This window comes from Vidua macroura, chromosome 3 (assembly GCF_024509145.1).
Source record: "Vidua macroura isolate BioBank_ID:100142 chromosome 3, ASM2450914v1, whole genome shotgun sequence".
Lineage (NCBI taxonomy): Eukaryota > Metazoa > Chordata > Aves > Passeriformes > Viduidae > Vidua > Vidua macroura.
The window spans coordinates 17,276,326-17,295,750 of record NC_071573.1 but is presented as its reverse complement, the minus strand read 5'-3'; the positions used below and the strand labels follow the sequence as shown (position 1 = coordinate 17,295,750).

At 37.5% G+C, this 19,425-nt stretch overlaps 1 protein-coding gene across 2 annotated transcripts in view; it reads right to left on the bottom strand.

Moving 5' to 3' along the window:
• The window catches only part of PLD5 (phospholipase D family member 5), a 165,321-nt gene that overhangs the window by 24,820 nt on the left and 121,076 nt on the right, over positions 1 to 19,425 (bottom strand). For both annotated transcript variants that reach the window (XR_008436271.1, XM_053973550.1), the window contains exon 5: positions 5,863 to 5,990. Coding sequence is in view for 1 of the 2 variants with exons in the window: in XM_053973550.1 (XP_053829525.1) it covers positions 5,863 to 5,990 (128 nt within the window). In the remaining variant the exon portion in view is untranslated. The remainder of the gene's footprint in view (positions 1 to 5,862; positions 5,991 to 19,425) is intronic.

Here is a 19,425-nt window from a genome sequence, read left to right as displayed (position 1 = left end):
GGTCTTTGAGCTACATGTCCTCCTTATGAGTAGTGTCAATATAATTGGGATGAGAGTTTTGAGTAAAGAACTGTGTGGATTGCTTCCAATTGATTTTACCCACCACAATCAATGAAAGGGTTGCTCCTCTAGTATTCCCAGAAACATAAATTGCCCCAAACCTGCCCCTTCAGATGCAGTTCTTAATACCTGAAATACCGTAATTTACCAACTTTTGTCATTTCAGAGCAGGATGGGAAGGAGTTTGGGCTTTATCGGTCTTTTTGTCACAAAAGATCAGAGAAGAAGATGATACGGATGAATTCAGACTGCTGCTTTTGTCCCCTTTTTTCTATGTTTCTGGAAGGACAGCCTGAAAAACTCAGCTGAAACCCCCATTATTTCTCAAACCAGTTCTGTCCTGTCTGGTGATAACAGGCAAGACAAGCAGACACATTCCAAGCACTCTTGAAGACATCCTGCTGCAAGCCTTCCTACAGCTTAGTTCAAAAAACAGACTCATACAAAAACAAATCAAATATTGGCTCATCAGTTTTTACTTAAAATGTACACACAGAAAATGTCTATCTTTTGACCAACTGAAGTTTTGGAGGTTTCCTTCCTCCCTTTTTTCCCCTGTCTTTTTGTTTGTTTTCCTAGTGAGTATAGGCTTATTGATTTCACAAATTTCAGAATCCAATATACTTTTGCTGTAAGTATGTACTTGATTATTCATATTTATCATAAAAGACAAAATTTGGTTTATCTACTATATGTACCGATGCTTAATAGATCTTTTCTTGAATAATTCTCATAGCTCTCCATCTCAGCTAATTTGACTGTTGATTCAACTGAATTATTAACAGAATAAATGAACTGGGCAACTTGTTCCTTATCCTTCAAATGTAACTGAAAAATTCATATTTGCTACAACTTTCATGTGCTGTAGGACTCAATAATAATGAGACAAGTATGTTTCAAATACTAATAACCATACGGAAAAAACAGTTTTCACGGAGAGTCTCTCATTCACACACTGTCACATCTCACCTTCTACAGTACTTTTGCCCTCTTGGGTAACATAGGTGCATCAAATAAAAACCGTTAGATTAAACAGTCTCTGTTTCCAACCTGACAAAAACTGTTGGGACAGTTGATCTAATTTTCCAGTTACCTTAAATTATGTAGATAAAATTAGCAGTTTTTAACTTATAACAACAAGAGAGTAAGAGGAAGATGGAGAGGAAACTGACTGACAAGGAAATTGTGATGGATTTTTAAGATTAAGAAAAATCAAATGCTTTCTGAAGTCTTACTTTATATTGGTGAAACAAATCACACAAAGAATCCAACAGAGACATGAAATTAATGGGAAAATGAGAAAAGGATTACTTGGTTATATTTTTGTCCTTAAAGAAGTATGTTTCCCAGACTGGTTGTGGTTTTTTATCCTTTAAAAGGATTTAAAAATCCTGTGATTTATCCTGTGATTTTTACAGCCTGGTTGTTTTCAGTACTTAAAAAAATTAAGTCTAGCAGCCATTCAGCTTAAATTTATCTGAATTTAAACAATCAGAAGATTGAACAATCCAGAAAATACATGGGACTTAAGAGGTGTCTTAGAAACAAAAATCCTCTGCTAGCAGTTTTTACACAGCTAAGAGAAAAAATCATGCTTAGGAACTTTGCCTCAACATCATCTAAGCCAAAATTTAAGCAGGAATTTTTGAGATAATGCTTTTAAGATGTGCCAGGCAAGAGAGAGTAAATGACTACCTGAAATGGATCTAGATATTGGGATTTGTTTAAGAACCAAAAAGATGGGAGCTTTTGCAACTACTTGATTATATGTCACACTTTCCATCCATATCTTCTGTTCCTGCAGGGAAGGGGCTGCTGGCCCCAGATGCTGAGCAGAAAGTTGGGTCCATCCCTGATGCATGCCTGCTCACCTGTCTCAGGCATCACCAGCCAGTGGTTTTGGTGCATCCCCTGGCTTCCATCTTACCCACAGCTCTCTAATCTCCAGGATCTCTCCCATTTTAAGGACTTTTCCTTCAGTGAGGAACTTCACCTTTTCCCATTTGGGTCTCCCTCCTTAGTTTCAAGACCACTTCCTCCTGGAACCCCAGACAAGCCACTTCCCTTCAGTCCAGATGTTTATAGTCAGACTCCATGATTCCAGGGAGCAAACAGCAAACTTCTACTTGAGACCCTGAAGATTTGAATTTGATCACTAACCTTCACACATACACTCAACTACCTGGTACTGGTAGTATTCATGACTTAAACTATTTTTTTTTTCCCAACAAGACTAGCTAATATTAGCCTGATTTCATTTCCAGTGAAGACAATTGGATTAATTTTACTTGTTTCAGGAATTTTCAGTAATAGTATTTTCCAAGAGCTGATTATTTGTTGCACATAAATGCATTTTTATGAAGTGGTTCAACTAAGCCATTACAGTTTTTTGCCCACTGGATTCAATTATTCATGTATGAATCACACTTTTCCAAAAATGTTGCTAGTATAAAATGCTCCAGAAATGTTCATATTTATTACAAACCTCATGCTCCTTAACATAATTAAGGAGATAAATGCAATTTCAAGCTTTGCTGGAATTATTGGAGGGAGTCATGGAACAAAAGAAATATATGAAATGTTTTGTTAGCTTATGGACTACAATTTTTATATAACCAATTTCTTTTATTAAGTAATAATAAGCTACTGGGTCAAGGAACTAGAAACTAGAACACAGCACCATGGCCATCTTGAATGCTATTAGTTCAAGCCACAGGAAAAGATTAATCAGTATACGTACACAATTTTAGGCATGTTTGAGTGACTCATTTTTTAGTTGTTTCTCAGTATCTACAAATTTACCAGCAAGAAGCTAGATGATTTCACTGGTAAAATCTTACAGAGCTTACTATATCTAAGAATGTGGCAAAACTCTCGTTGTCCATAATCCTCATTTTTCAATGTATTATGTAATTAGGTAAATATTTGGATATTTTGATAACAATAGAAGATGATGTAAAAAATCTAGACCTGTAGAAAGAAAAATTCAAAATATTCCACTGTGAACAAAAAACCGTATTATTTTTGTAAAATCCTGCTTTCAGGAACTCTAAACAGTACTTAACATTTCCTTGTGGGATTTGATTTCAGACTGAAGCAGATAGCTGGCATAGATGATTTCAGCCAAAATTACTACAGTTTTGACAAACTTTCAATTTAACTGAACACAGTTTGACTTGAAAAGTAATAATGTGCTCTTAACCCTGCTCATAATTTCAAAGCTGAGACTCTGCCAAGTACTAAAACTTTGCCAGCAGAGGCACAGGATATCTGCAGCTTTAAAGGCTATTCTTAAGTAGTATGTGCAGCATATGAAAATCTCTCCTTGATGCAGAAAATTTACTTTTAAGAAAATACTCTTACTGCTTCTTGTCAGTGCTGGCAAGTCAAGAAAATGGCAACAAAACTAAATAAGCTTCATATGTGATTGATTTGTAGTATCCACTTTATAAACATGAAGAATTCCCCACAAATATTGCAAACCAAAGCACTTAAGTCCTGATGAAGTTTTCCAAGGAGCTGTTAAAAGTTAAATTATTGTTTCAGCTTTAGATTTAGCCTCCTAAGAGACAAATGATGCTAAACAGACGTGGTTGGTTTTTTACTTTTTTAGTATCAGGCAAAGGGACAATAGACAAGAGGGAGAGGGAGAAGGAGAGGGAGCTGTTTCCTCATTTGCAGCTATATTGAGACTCTGATAATGAGAACCCGTGGGAGATATATTTCCCCAGAGAGGGCTCAGCTCACCGTGGGTTTTAAGATTAGGTCCCACACATGTGAAAGCATTTTGCTTGAGGAAACGACTCAGAATAAAATGACAGAGTTTTGTACTTATTTTGATTCTTGATGTGAAAAGGAAAGTTCAAGACAGATTATTATTATTATTATTATTATTATAGGATGACATATCAGATCTCTTTGACAGTTGCCCTGATTTATTAACCTGCAACTCGGGGGTAAGGGAATCAGACACTCATATCTGGCCTCAACAGGAGCCAAGCATCTAATTTCCTTTGGCTCTTCTGAAACCCCAGCATACATTTCTCAATTAACTGAAAGCAGATTCTCTTTTACTGTAATGCAGAGAGATTTCTTTTTGCATTGTACAAATATTCTTCAGAACTTCATCTTACAACTACATATAAAAATATCTGTTATATGACAATAAGATTAAAACAAGTCCAAATGCATGCAGAGAAGAGTGATAAAATTAACATCAAGGAATCACTTTTGAAACACTGGCCTACAAGTAACTGGCATCAAAGTTTAATGCAGGTATGTTACAAGATTTAAGATTTACTTCAGCATGAGAAGGGCAAACCTATATGGAATTGTATAATATGTGATGAAGATCATAAATACATAAGAAATATATAAATAATATAATAATCTGTGTGGTAAATGTGCTTCTTTTCCCCATATTTATTATTTTCACTGGGACTCAAACCCCCAAATAGAAGAGGCTTCAAAGACAAACTATTTATAAGCTAAATAAATCCTATGAAGAGTTATTTTGTTATGACAGAAGAGTTTAGCTCATGAGGCACAGATAATGTAAAAACATTTTCTGAGCTGTCCAAAAGCCCAAACTGTATTTTCTTGCATTGACTGAAAATACGTCTTCTTTTCCAATACTTTCTCTAACAACATTGTTTTTTCTACCACTGTTCCAGACTCCTTTGTAAACATACCTTTTAAGTAAATTAATATCATAAGAAGAGCAAAAATGCATTTATTCGCTTTCTTTACTAAATTGGCTAATTTGCTTTTAGTCAGACTTCCAGTCTTAGCTGAAAACAAATATTAAAAAGTTTAGCACAACCAAGACACACATTCTTCTTTGCAAAATCATGTTCAAAATTATTTCTATGTTTCTGAGATTCTGCTCATATTTAGAAAGCAAGCTTTTTATAGCAACTAAAAACTATCTAGGACTGCTGCTTTTCCCTCTCTGTTGTGCTTTTCAGTTACTGAGATCTCAAAGTACAGGTTTCACTCCACAAGTGTGGCTGAGAGCAGCCTCACACAGTCAGTGGTATATAGCAAAAATGAACACGACAGCCACTAATGATCCTGAGACTGTTGCAGAAATTAAAAAAGGCACACATACCTACAAAAAGGCAAATAAGCTGTGTTACTGACAAATTCCTCAAAAGGGTCATAGACTGCACAGAGTTCCTAGCACTGGTTGTTGCTTCAACTGTCATGTTTATGAGGAATAAAAATGTGGAATTCTCTCTAATACATTCAGCCTTCAAAAGCATTATGCTATTTGACACTCTGTACCCATAAATCTGACCCTCCCCAAAGGTAGTGGGTATTCCAGTATAACACCCACTATGCATTTGGAAGTCTTACCAAATTTGGGGTTTGCTTTTTTAAATGGGAGATCAGAGGGACTAAATCTTGCCCATGATATTGCTATAGAGTTTCCATAGTGCTTTGTTTATCAATGGGTCTGCTCCCTTTTTTTTTTGTAAGTAAACTGGAACATACAATGACCGTCACAGAAATCAATAAAAACAATCAGGTATTTAAAATTTAAGCATAACCATGGAAGACAGCTGTTATAACGAAAGGAAGCAAAATTTATAGTAGTACATTCTTGCCAACACAGAAGAGTCATCAAAACTGTGGCAGTACAGTTTTTGATGCTAGCACTTTTGCCAGTAAACTATCAGAAAATAGAGCTGTCCAAGTGTCCTCAAAATGCTATTTTTTTTTCTCATTATACACTCAAAAGGTATATATATATATATATATATAATTGAAAAACTAGGATTAGTTTTTCAATTAGATTACCTGTCCCAGTGATCTCCAGTCTAGGCTGGCACTTCCAATGTATACGTGCTGTTTATCAACAATCCAGAACGATGACTGAAGCCGACCTTCATTATATGCTGACATGTTCATATACAACACTTCAGCACCTAGAGATTTAAGCATAAAATAATAAATGGCATTACTTAATACGAGATAATTTACATTATTAGAAGAGGAAATTACTTCACATTTCACAGCCTCAGTTTCCAAAATTAGTGAGGGGCATAATGAAACATACCATTAAGGTTTAAAAGCAATGAAAAACATTGTTACTGTCCCAATATTTAAGACTTTAATTAACATTCATTTCAGTTATATGAAGAAATATTTATGTAATGCATGTCCCAGGTATAGGGAACATTCCCATGTGTTATAATGTTTACATAATTTCCTTCCACTTTAGAATCAAACAATTGATTTTTTTTTCCAGTACTGTATGTTCCTAAAAATAGTTAATTTCTAAATTTCTATTCTGTGGCACAAACCACATATTGCAATAATGACCTTTAAAATATGAACGCAATTAAAACCCCTGCCTAAAAAGCAGACTCTGCTCTGCTCCTTCTGTCCTGTGCAATGGTTTGAGCAGGTAGCTGCAGTGGTTGTGGCACATAACAGACCCCAACAAGAGGAACATGGGTGGAGAATTAAGGAAGGAAGCAAAGGCCTAAATAAATTATGTTGAAACTGCTCTTAATCCTGCTAATCTGTGACATTCAACCTACCATTCTGAATGGCACAGTTTTATTAATGACTATAGGTCACTGAAATCAAAGGAACTCCTTGTTGGCCCATCGCATCACTAGGAATGTCTGAATTGGCCCCATCTGTATGTTTGTAGAACTAAATCCAGAATATTTTTAATTAGGTAAATTTATGGGATTTCTTACACAGTTACTGTTCTTTCAGAGCTCCAGTGTTTACAAAATTAGGTGATTAGTCTGGATTAATCATTGCTGAAGGCATTTTACAGTAACCCAGTAATCTTCTCTTTTCAGTCATGATTAACCAGGGAAAAGAACTGACAGTAAACAGGAGCCTGGGGGACAGTGATGGTACCAGCCATCTCCTATTAAACATTCATGGGGCCTCCAGTACCATGAATTCCAGAAATGGTTGAATATGACTCACAACTTTAAAAAAATTCCAGGATAGACAGAGAACTAAAATGTATTTCTTTTCATCAAATTTCCTATTTTTGATCTCCTAAGAAATATTTAACTTGCAATTTTAGGTAACAGTTACCAGTGCTAAGTATTTCTTTATTATTAGGAAAACAGCAACTTTCCTTGAAAAATTTTTTCTAAAAGTTCAGACATCAAGAAAAGAAGAAAAACCAGTTAAAGGTACCACTTATCATGATGCATCAGACATGCAAAATAACATTTTGAGTACATTATAGAGTTTGGTTCATTGGTCAATTGCATCTGATGCAAGCCAGCTACCTTTCCAATTTTTTATGTTTCACTTGCCCACGTTCATCTATGCTTAGAAACAAAGATTTTTCCAATTTCCTTGGAACGTATTGCTGCTACTTTCAATTCATCCATTAACGAGCAGAACTGTGCTAATTATTGAGAAAATTAGTGAGAAATGGAAAAGAAATCAGAAAACACTATAGCAGCTGTTAATGGTTTACATTGTCTCCTGGTGAATAAACAAAACAAAAGTAACTGCTATTAGCTAAGGAGGACCATTCTGTAAGGGACTAAACTTCCAGCTACTGATCCAAAAACTGTGTTTAAAATCAAGTTTAACAAAGCAGTTTGCCTTGATGATGTTTTCTTTCCATACATCCAATTTGCAGCATTAAAAAGCAGTATGAATTTAACACCCACAACACACCTACACCAAACAGGTTATAAATGAAATGTTAGGATTTTTTAATAGTAAAGATAAAACAATGGGAAGCAACAATGAGCTTCCTTCTCATAACTGACAGCCTAAAAACCCCCACAATTTTAAAACATTCTTGAAATATTCAATGACAAACAAATATGTTGACTGCCAAAGCTATAACAGAAGACTATTTAACCAGTAATACTAACATTAAAAATAGCAGACATCATCAGTAACTTGACACAAAATTCAAAAGTTGTAAAACACCAGAATTTGTTGGTGTGGGTTGTTCAGACATGGGCATAAGCAGTGGGATGTGACTATTACTCTAAAATATAATCTAGGCTTCAATTACCAAAATGGTGACTATAGCACTACAGAAGATACTGCTATCACATATACCAGTAAGATCAAAACCTGGAACCCAATTTCCTTTCCTTTTGGAAACAGCCAACTAGTAAGTGAACAGGTGAGGAAGCAGTATTTCCAAGTTAATTAAACAAAAAGTCATTTGTTGCAAACAGCAGCTGTTGTGCAGCCTATTAATGAGCCTTACCTTTTGAAGAAAGGAAACATGTATCAGTATTGATAATTGCCTCTGTTCCAGAAGCCCTTGCGATGCTTTGTTAAAACAGGCTTATCAAGCCTTCAACACAATCCACTATCCCTAGTGTGGTTCAGGTCCCATGAGGAAATTAAATTGGACCGATCAATATGTGAAGCCATAACAGAACTCTCTGTCATGCTGCAGTCTCAATTACACGAAGCTGTGAGCCTACTGAGTTCAACCAGAAGGGCACATTTGTAGGCTTGATTGCTAATAAACCTGCCAAATAAATCTAACTATTTTGTTTCACTGCAGATTAAAATTCAGGATGAGAACTTAGAGAAAACCAGTACCGTCACTTAAAACTCAAGTGGATTTGTCTGTCCCTTAAAATTGTGCATTCTAAGGGCTGGGACAGATTACGTATTTTCTGCAGAACAAAAACCCAGAAAAAAAAAAGAAGACACTGTAGGGATCAAAGCATGTAACAGACATTTATCAGAATATTTTTCTTCTAGGTGGGGAATTTTTTCACACTGTATAAAGGAGATGACTGATGCAGTCTGGGATGCATGGAGGGGGACTAGCCATTGAGAGCCTGGACCTTCTGCATATGATATGAACACAGCCCCTGGGAAGTGCCAGACAGCAACTTAGCCTCTAGCTTTGTCTCATAACAGAGGAAGAACACAGAAGGTATCAGTAGTATTGCAAGAACGACTGACTTTTCATCCATTAAAAAAAAAAAAAAATCCAACTTCCAAAGTAATCCCAAAGAAGAGGGATGGCCAAGTGTGGCAAGCACATTTCTCTCTCTCTCAGTGTTTTTCAAAAAGGTGCACAGAGAGAAAGAAAAAGAAAGCAATTTCTATTTCTACTCTTTGTTCTTCTCATGTGGAATGTGCTTGGAGAATTGTTTACCTGGGGTGATTGCTTGATTGGATTCTGGTGAGGATTGTTTGAGTCTGGTGGCCAATCGGATCCACCTGTGTCTGGACACTGGTGAACAGGGTGATGAGTTGTTAGCAGTTAGAGAAAGTAGCATGTAGTTTTAGTATCCTCATTTATATAGTATATTAATGTATTATAGCATAGTTATAATAAAGAAATCATTCAGCCTTCTGAAATGGAGTCGGACATCGTCATTCTTCCCATTGGGTTCGCCTGCATTTTACAACAGCCAAGCAAATGCCATTTACAATTTCTAGCCTTGCAACATCCTGTTTGGTCTAGCTGCCTCCTCTTAGATACTTCACTAACAATGTCTGAAAGATACAGGGCAAGCTTGACTTCAAGAATAGGAATTTGAAGGGAATTGGGATTATTCAACCTTGAGACAACGCTTTATGGTGACCTAACTTTGGCCTTCCAATGCGTGAAGGGAGCCTAAAAGAAGGAAGGAGGTAGACTTTTTCCAAGGGCAGGCTGGAAAGAGGGAAGGACAAAGGGGAATGAATTCAAGCTGAAAGAGAGTAAGTTTAAATTAGATATTAGGAGGAAACTCCTTACTGTGAGGGTGGTGAGGCAGTGGAACAGGCTGCCCAGAGAAGTTGTGGATGTGCTGTCCCTGGAAGTGTTCAAGGCCAGTTTGGATGGGGCTCTAAGCAACCTGGTCTACTGAAAGCTCTCCCTGCCCATGGCAGGGGGGCTGGAACTAGTGGATCTTTAAGGTCCCTTTCTACCCAAGCCATTTAATGATTCTATGAACCAAAAGCTAGGACATTATTTACGTATTTGAGGCAAAGCACTAAACTCTAAGCAGGACCCTTTGATTGAGAGCTCATCACATACATGCTGTCATGAAAACCTGTGTCAGACACATTCCTGGCACAGCTGTGTTGTAGCTGTGGATTTTACTGCTGCTCAAGCAAGGTCACCAGCCAGCTACACAAACTGGGAGATTCTTCTTAGTAGGAGAGACTGCAGGAGGTCATGACTCACAGGGCTGCCACTTAACCTCCACATCAAGTTTATGCAACACTCTAGAGAAGGTGCATCTTCTTCGGAAGCCTTCACTTTCTTGAGGCTTTGGATCCAACACCTGTGAGCAGCTTAGGATATTGTCCTTGTACTGAAGCAACATCATTATGCCATGTCCCCTTACTGGGGATGTAGTAAATAATTTTTGTAAGGAAGACCCAGAAAGAGCAACTATTTAGGCTGCTATTATCACAGCTGCCTTGAAAGCAAACATGCAAATTCTACTTGCCACAGTTTTCAGCAGTACCAGTTACAGGCTAAACTCACTCTGGAGTTAGCAAACATAACGCCCAAGAAACAGAAGCTGCATTTGCTTGTACTATACCTAAAATTGGTCTTCTGTCTTCACAACTTTCTTACTTTAACTATAGTGTTTCTAAAATCAGAGAGAAATAAAAATAAGGGGGAGAACTTTAGGAGTAAAAGGAGAGCCAGAGTTATCTGGGAAGTCTGTATAGATACAAATGTCTCTTTCTCTACATTTTGCAATATATGCTTTAACTTCATTTATTTGCTTTTGAAAATAACCTTTAGCACAAAGCACACCCATGAATAAACATAATTTTTATTCTACTGAGACAAAAATTCAGAGTTTTCAATACAAATGGTCACACGTGGTGGAGTAGCTGTCTCATTTGGGGTAGACACAAGTGACCCAGGTGGAGGATCACCTCCCTATGAATTTTCAAGCTTTTTCTCAACCGATTGCAAAAAGTATGGGCTTCTTCCCATTAGAAGCCCTGTTAGTGTGACCTGCCACCACTCAGAAGAGGACAAGTACGAAAGCAGAAGAATGCATAGCTTGAAAATGAAGTTATTTTTACTAAGTCTCTGAATGATTAAAAGACAAACTAGACTATTTACTATTTCTGTGTTCTTTATGGAATATCGTATTTGAAATGCAATTTAGAAGTTTGCTTGGCACAGAAAGATTAATGATTCAGATTTATTTTAAAGAGAGAACACTCAAGGACTTTTAGGGAAATCTCTCGTGGTAATACCTTAACTTTGAATCAGCTGTATTGTTTACATTGCCCTCTGCTACTCTCTCTCTAACACACATGCCCCTGTCCTTTTTAAAAACTACCAGGACTGAATCCTGTCACTCTAGGATTATGTGCTATTCATCAGTCTAAAGACACAGTAATTTAAAAAAGAAGCAGCCTAGAATCAAAACCTTGCTGTCTTTTCTCTAGCAGCTCTATATTCAACTGTCACACATGCAAAAAATGAAATCATAATTAATCACAGAAATTGCATTCTAGCACAAGTCCAAGTAATCTCCAGAAAGCTTTTGCAATAATATTTACATTCATGCCATCTTGGCCCGTCTTAGACTCAAACCTACCTGCATGAGAAACACTTACTCCCAATGTACACTCAGCCATAAGCTGTGTGCATTGCCTTTAGGAAAACTGGGCTGTTTTTGATGTAGGTATTTTTCACAAAAATTTACTGTAATGCTTATTGTCTTGTTTTACAGCATCTGAGGTCACTGACACAAAGATAATTTTCAGGAAATCAAAGCCCAGGAGAGGAATCTGTGACCAAAGCTCCGCGAGCCCCTCTGGTCTCTCTCTGGAAAGACACAGGTGCCTGCAGCACTCACTGGAATTGCAATGGATGGGCTCACATGCTTGGGGCTGTGGCGTGGGTGGTTCAGGGACAACACACAGTCACTCTGCCTCCTGTGTGCTGCTGCCGTTCATCTCCACTGGCACGCTCCCCTGCCAGCTCACGTGTCCCTGTCTGGCTGGAGCTTGGAAGAAAGGCTGCTACAAGAGAGCTCTCCTAAGCAGACAGGCTGCAGTCAAGGATCTCCCTGTGGAGCTGAGGATGTGAGAAGAGAGGTCTCCATCGCTGCTGTCTGACTTCCCAGCCCCCTCTCCAGGCCCTGTGCCAGCTTCTTCCTGGCTCCCTTCCCTCCCCAGCAGACTGCACCATGGTGATGGGCTCTGCCCTGGATGATCAGGGAAGCAAATATCCTCTACACTCATCATTGTTTTTTTTGCTTTGTTTTTTACTAAATCAGTGGGTTGAAATAATTTCTGTGAGGTGGTACAGCTCCAGAAACTGCTCTAGCCACGCAGCTGTGGAAGCCAAGAGTAGAGAATGTGACAAATGGGCATTACAAAACCCAGCTCTGTAACTGAAATCAAAGTATTACAGAATTACAACTGGCATGTTTCAAAAAGGGAAAAAAACCCCAAACACAAAAAACCAACACCAATTCCACCCCAAAACAGTAGCACGAACAGATCTCATCTTCAGCAATCCTTCTCCATTCCTCCTCTGCCTCCTCAGCTGTGCCAAACTAGCTTTTTCAGGGAATGAGTTGGATCAGAAAATGGATCCAGGTTAAACATAAATAAAAATAAGAAAGTTATTTCAAATGTAGAACAATTCACTAGTCCAGCTCACCACATTGCAGTAAACAATTTTTTTCAAACACAGCTGAAGGCACAGAGCAAGTGTGGGAATGAGCAGCTGTGGCTGAGCGCAACAAGATGAAGGAACTGCTTATGGCAGTGCTGCCATTTAAAGGGTACACCCACAGTCTCAGCCTCTGTTCCTCTCAAAATCAGGCCTCAGTAATTTCAGGTGGCAAGCTCCAGAATTTGTTTGCCTTTTATCTTGCATAATCATTTGTCTTGTGCAAAGCAGATAAGAAGGCAACTCTAGCATTTGCTTGGGTTGGAATTACCCACGTGCTTACACAGAGGCCCACAGTTACACAGAAAATCAAGAAAAGACCCCTCATGTGTGCTGAATTTGCTGACTGGATACAGGATGGCAGATTTTTGAGAACAAAGGAAAAGTCAGAATTAATTTCTTGCAATTGCTGATTTAACTTCAATGGCATCTTGGGAGCTAGTTAGTTCCCAAAGTAACATTTATCTAAATATATCCTTACACTGGCTTTGAAAAAGCCAAATGTTGGCCTTTGTTGGTAGCCCAAGTAATCAAAACACTGATTTCTCAGTTAAGTAAAATATAGCTCACTACATAGAACAAGACAGGAAAGTACATGCTCAACTTTACACTTTCCAACCTACACGTGGCCTCCGAAACCAGAGATTTCTGTACTGTATTTGCTAAAAAATCTCTTATTGTTTGGGCCAAAGTTTAGGGCTCCCATTTTAGTCTGTCTTTAGAAAAATGAAACTGAGTCTGTGCACAAGAATTTAGTGTAATTTTAAAAGCTCCAAACAGCTTTTCGTTTCCTTCTAGTAATTTTATCAAAAGTAGCAAACATTTCTGCCTCTTTTAACAAGTGTTGCTGCCTGATGTAGCTAAGCTAAGAAAACCCTCATTTTTTACTGCCTTGGCTCTGGTATCAGTATTTTAAAATCAATTTTTACTTATTTTTGAGCTATTTGAAGTATTTCATATCAAGTCATTGAAATTTTTGAACAAAATTTTGAATAATGAGAGCATTGATGATCAGTTCAATTCTTTCCCCTTAGCAGAACTCAGCATTCCTTTAAATAGCATTTTCTTAGTAATCTTTTCTGAGAGCCTGATGATTCAGTAGAGTCTGTAAGAGAACTCATACAAAACAAAGTTTGCTAGAATATTAAAAAAAATATTCCACATATTTTTTTTTGCCCTTCATTATTGGAGAGCAGACTGCTCATTTACTAGACAAAGCTACAAAAGTGATTGCTTTGGAGATTGGGAAAAGTAATTTTCTTACTCAGTTGATTCAGGCGACAAAGCATATTACCACTTAAAGGAAGACTATAATACAATCAGTAAAAGCACTATTAATGCTGGATTGTGGCTTTCTTTCTTTGCCTAAGTATAATTGCACATGTTTTTACGATAAAAGAAAGCCATTTTAAATATAATAGAGAGATTAGTAAACTTGCACACTGCTTATCCCACTTCCTTGTGAAGACTTTTCTTTACTTGGATTAGCATTATGAACCACTATATTTATTTATATACTTCTTGGATGAAACATCCAAGAATTCAGTGACATTTTTTCATCCTAATGCATGAGGAATTAGGATCACAACCTTTTATGAATGAACAAGGCTAAATCTCTACCAAGAAAAATGCAGTGACTATTTATCCCTATCTCTCTTTTTAACTTAGCAACATGATCTCATTCTGATATTTATAGATTCTAAAATCATCAGTATTGGCAAAAGTCTCTTCTAAATATGCTGACTAGCAGTAACAGCACTTGTGCATTATTCTCAAAATGTGCTCCTCAGACATCTGGAGTTCTGCTTTGGGTTCTGTCAGTTTCCTTCTCCTGAAGGAGGAATAAATCTCAGTTCTTGACTGTGAGATACTGCAGGGCAGGCAAAGAGTTGAGGGCAGAGTTTGCCTCCTTGGGTGGCTACTGCTTTTAATTTTTATAATACCTTCATAACAGAATCTATTTTTTTTTCCTGAACTTTCATTAGATGATTCTCTGAGTAGCCTCTGAGGTAATAGAGTATTATCTCCAGGCTACCAAAAGCCAAGAGCACCAGCTGACCTGGCTGTGGCCATACAAGAAAAGCAGAGGCAGAGCCAGAAGTAACCTGGGTCTGCCAGTGGCACAGACATTGCCTTTCACTACTTCTCCCTTGCCTCTAAGCAATTTTCCCCACCTCCTTCCTTTGATTCTATCTTGTTATCTTGCTGAGTCAGCCTTTGACTTTTCTACATTTTTTCAGGTCATTCCTATCTCAATGGCAATTATTTTTCTCTCCATGTTGTCACAAGTCCACCAATAACATGCTTCACCTTTTGACAACATTATGTTCTGATCTTTTCCTAAAGTAATTACCCAGCTTTCAGTTTCTGACCTTTGGTTTTATCTGGTTCATTCCTCCCTCATATTTAATTTTCCCCACTACTTTCCCCCAACATCATTCATCCTCCCTCTCTTTCGCTCTTTTCCATTTCATACTCAGTTCATAATTTCACTCTTGCCCTTGCCTACTCTTATATTGTTTAATTTATCTTATATATTCATCCAGTTATTCATTCAGTCCCTCTCCCTCCAGTTACTTGAAGAACATATTTTATTTTATAGCTACATAAGCAGTATGATATATTCTTCAAGACTTTACAAATAAATTTGTGTAAAGGAAAAAATACATTTTCTTAAGAGTTCTAAGGCTAACCATGGCTTTGGGATACTCAGATTGGTCCTAATTTTATTTTATTTACATGTGCTAGGACTTCTACAGGTCTTAACTCACTATATACACCCCCAAAATTAACATAGATTTCTGACAGTTGTTGCAATTTAGGACTCTGGGAATTTCTTCTTGCTTTCTTAGTCCAAATATCAACTGAAACTGAGCTTTTTATTACCATGAATCTAAGGTTCTTGAAAGAACAAAGCACTTTTACAGCCTCTTCTTTTATCAAAGTAAGCACGTACAGTAGACACCGCAGCTCTGCTGTAGCAGACTGAAGAGTCTCACACTTGATTTACTATTGTTCTAACTAGTCTGTCAGATGCATTTTTGAGGGCTTCATTATTCTGGCTTGGTCACTCAGATACTTCATTCATTTAAATGGAGGCATTTTAAAGAGAAAAATGGATGTGCCCTGATGTCAAAATCAGAAAAATCCAGACAGTGGACTGAAAAAAACCGAAAGGTGTACAGGGTGTATCAATGTAAAAAAATGCATTGATTTGAGGAAATACCTAGGGGATACAGATCAATAGCTTTTCAGTTAGCAGATTTTTAACATGGATTGACTTTCTTCCAAACAGCCTACTTGAAATGTAGAAAGCAAAACAAAATTCACAACTCCACAGATTTTATCTTATTATCTGGGTGAAGGACACACACAATATACAGTCAATAAAAGTAACTGCACACTGAAATCAAAGAGGATTTTAGCACCACAGAGGGACTAGACCACAAATATTGTTTAATATCTCTAGTGTAAATATCATCAACTGCCTGTGAAGGACAGGAATATAGGTATATTACTCCCCTGTGACATTTTGAACTCGTGGATAACCAGGTCTGTAGGACTTCTTTTTCTACTCCAGACCACACAGGACAGACAGAATTAGCTTGAGGACAATAAGAGACAGAGATGGACCAGTTCAGTTGGCAGTAGTGTACGGGACAGGGGCTGTGGAACTGGACTGCTTGCAGTTGACTACTGGGATCTCTATGAAAGCAAGATCAGAAGACAGCACAGGCACTTCAATTTCCAATATCAAATAATGGACTTGGTTACAATCCTTGTCAGTCTTATGGCTGAGAACAGCAACTCTGTGGTCCTTTGCTTAGGAACTGTTATTTTTGAAAGCTTCCCATTGCAATCATCACACTGTTCTTTTGTAGTGATTTTGAAGCTTAGTATAGTTATTGTGTAGTCCTATAACTGCTGGCACTTTTGTCCATCACTTTAATGCTAACAAGACTACTGAGATTAAAAGCTTCAAGAGCAGACATCTGTTTTGCTTTGAGTCACTGAAATGACTGTCAACTTCTGTACTACATAAGTACTAATACTAACACACTGTAAAAGTTAATATTTTGTCCAAAGGATGGGAAAGGGGCTGAAATCACTCTGTTCTCAAGGATAAACATTAGAGATAATTGCTCTATAAGGACATTCAGGAAGAGACAGAAAAGATGGAGAGTAACACAGAGATAGCACTTTGAGAACTTAGTGTCCGGTTGAATCACTTCAAAAGGATCATAATGTAATTTCCTTTCCAACCATTAGGCTGTGTAAAAATTCATAACACACCAAAGTGCTGCAGAAACAAAGGTTAATTTGAAAACTGCTATAGAAGATTATCAGAAAGATCAATAGTGTAGTGGCAAATCCTTGTTACAAAAATCATGCTTGGTAACTAATGTTGGATAAACCAGCAAGATTTGGTTGCATGGGTTTATTTTATGCTACAGTTGTGCTGTACACAACCACCTAAGCTGAGTAGCCTTTCCAAAGTGTTCATCAAATGAAAACCAAGCGGTGCTGGTCAGAGTGCCAGTTGGGTTTGGGCATTTGTTAATGCTTCTTATATAACTTTGAGCGCACAGTATTTAATCAGGTTTGAAGCAGAAATTGAGCTAGCAGTGAAGGAGCTAAAACAACGTAATACAAGTGTCTGTGTCATGTCACTTCAGGTGATGGTCTTCTCAGAGCTGCCCAGGTTTGAAGTTACACTTCAGTTTAGATGACATACAAAACTTGAACAAGGTGAGAGACAAAACATTCAGCCCTGCTGAGAAGGCTGGAGCCTGCTTGCAAAACAGTAGCAATCAAAAATATACCAAATCATACCAGCAGCACTACTTTGACTGACCAAGGTACAGTTCTAAGAAAACTGTCAGGCTTCCAGTGAATATTAAGTATGTGAAAATCACATGAATGGACAAAGCAAAATTGAAAGAAATTAAATTGTTTTCCTTGGACCCCTTTTAGAACCATTAGCCTTTCATGTCTTTACAGGATGAGAGAACGTTAGTGTTTTTGCATACAAGAGAAAGCATGAGATGCCAAAGTTTCTGCAAAGGAAGCACAGCTACCTAATGAATGATTTCTGAGCTCAGATGGCCCTGGCAGCTCTTACCAACTCTTTCAGTAGCTGTAGGTAGGAACTTGCACGCTATCCATATGTTTTAAAAATGTCACAACTAATTTCTGCTAATGCCATCCGTTATTGGTTCCTCTGTGCTAAAAAGCGTCAGCAATTCAAAACAGCTAGTGCCATACGGAAAGAATCCATTCCAGCATGTAAACCACCAAACAAGATTTGAAGATGATCCCTGCGGCCCAAGCTCCTATGTTGAACCTTACTAGGTCCTACCTGACAAGAGCACTTTGGCTGTTCACAAGATAGCTGGATTACAAATGTTCATAGTTGTGCTGGAGCTTATTAAATACAAAAGTGCCCACTGCTGCCAAATCCATGAATACACACGCCTTAGTACCATACTTGAGTGCAATATTTGCAAACTGAAATGATGTACTAAAATACTGACCAAGCTACCATGAAAGACCTTTTCCATTAGAAATTTCAAAGCAGAAGAATTATGGTATTGTTTCTACTGAGCACCAAATATCTTAAATATGCCTCACAGTACATCTGTCCCTAAAAAATACACCTCACAGTACATCTGTCCTTGATTAATGAAGAAAATTAATTAAATGAATGTGTTATTATTTACCTATGCACCTTTGAAACTGGAGAGCACAACTGGTATTTTATAATGCCAAAGTACACGTTACCAATGAGAGGGTACTGTCTTTGGGTGCACAGCCATTTCTCTCAGCAAAGGTACACATTTCTAAGTCTACAGACACAGAAGCTGTAGAGCTTAGAATCAGAATTTATTCTTACATATCTGGCTCTAAAAGATAGAAATTTTGGCTTAAGTGAACTTTTTCCCCTTCCTCTTTGCAAAACAAGCAAGTACAATCCAAGGCCCTGGCTGCCTTCAAAATTTAAATTATTGTGAACTTTGGTTTTTTTTTTTCTCCCTCTATTGGCTGTGGATGTGATAGCCTCATACTGCTAAATCTCTCCTGCTAGAGAATTCTGTAAGTCAGGCTATGCCTAAATATTTTTAAAGTTAGTGTGCTTCAGGCTCAAAAGAAAAAGTAAGCTGTTCACATTATGAACTATTATGGTGCCTAAAATGAGGATATTTGTATATTTAGGGGAAGTTTAATTCCCAGATTAAGCATTTAGTTTCCTGTAGAATCTATAATAAAAACTGGATTATCACTAGTTTATTGTATTTTTTGAGCTAAAAGACATCCAAACTAGGCAGCAGGCAATGCTAATGGAAAATATGTTGTTTATGCCAGTTCCTCATTTGGAATTGCACAAAAGGATGGGTTCTCCAATGAAGTTTTAAAATTCTGTCCTACAATCAGAACCTTAAATCAATTCTGTTACTATTAAGGGTAAGACATTTCTTTCAAAATGTATCTGGAGGCAATAGAAGGAGCAGAAGCAGAGTAGGGACTGGAAGCCAGGTTTCTTCTACCCCAAATGAATGTGTGACTACTACAGCCATCTTTAAATGCAAACAGATTAAAAGATTTTCTGCAAACTGTTAAAACTCAAATAGGAAGGACCAAGGGAGCACCACTACAAAATACCTTCTGCTTTTCCCAAATCTTTGTGATTGCAAGCTCAGTTTTAAGACATTTGAGATGTTCAACACTAGCTTAAGTGATTTGCT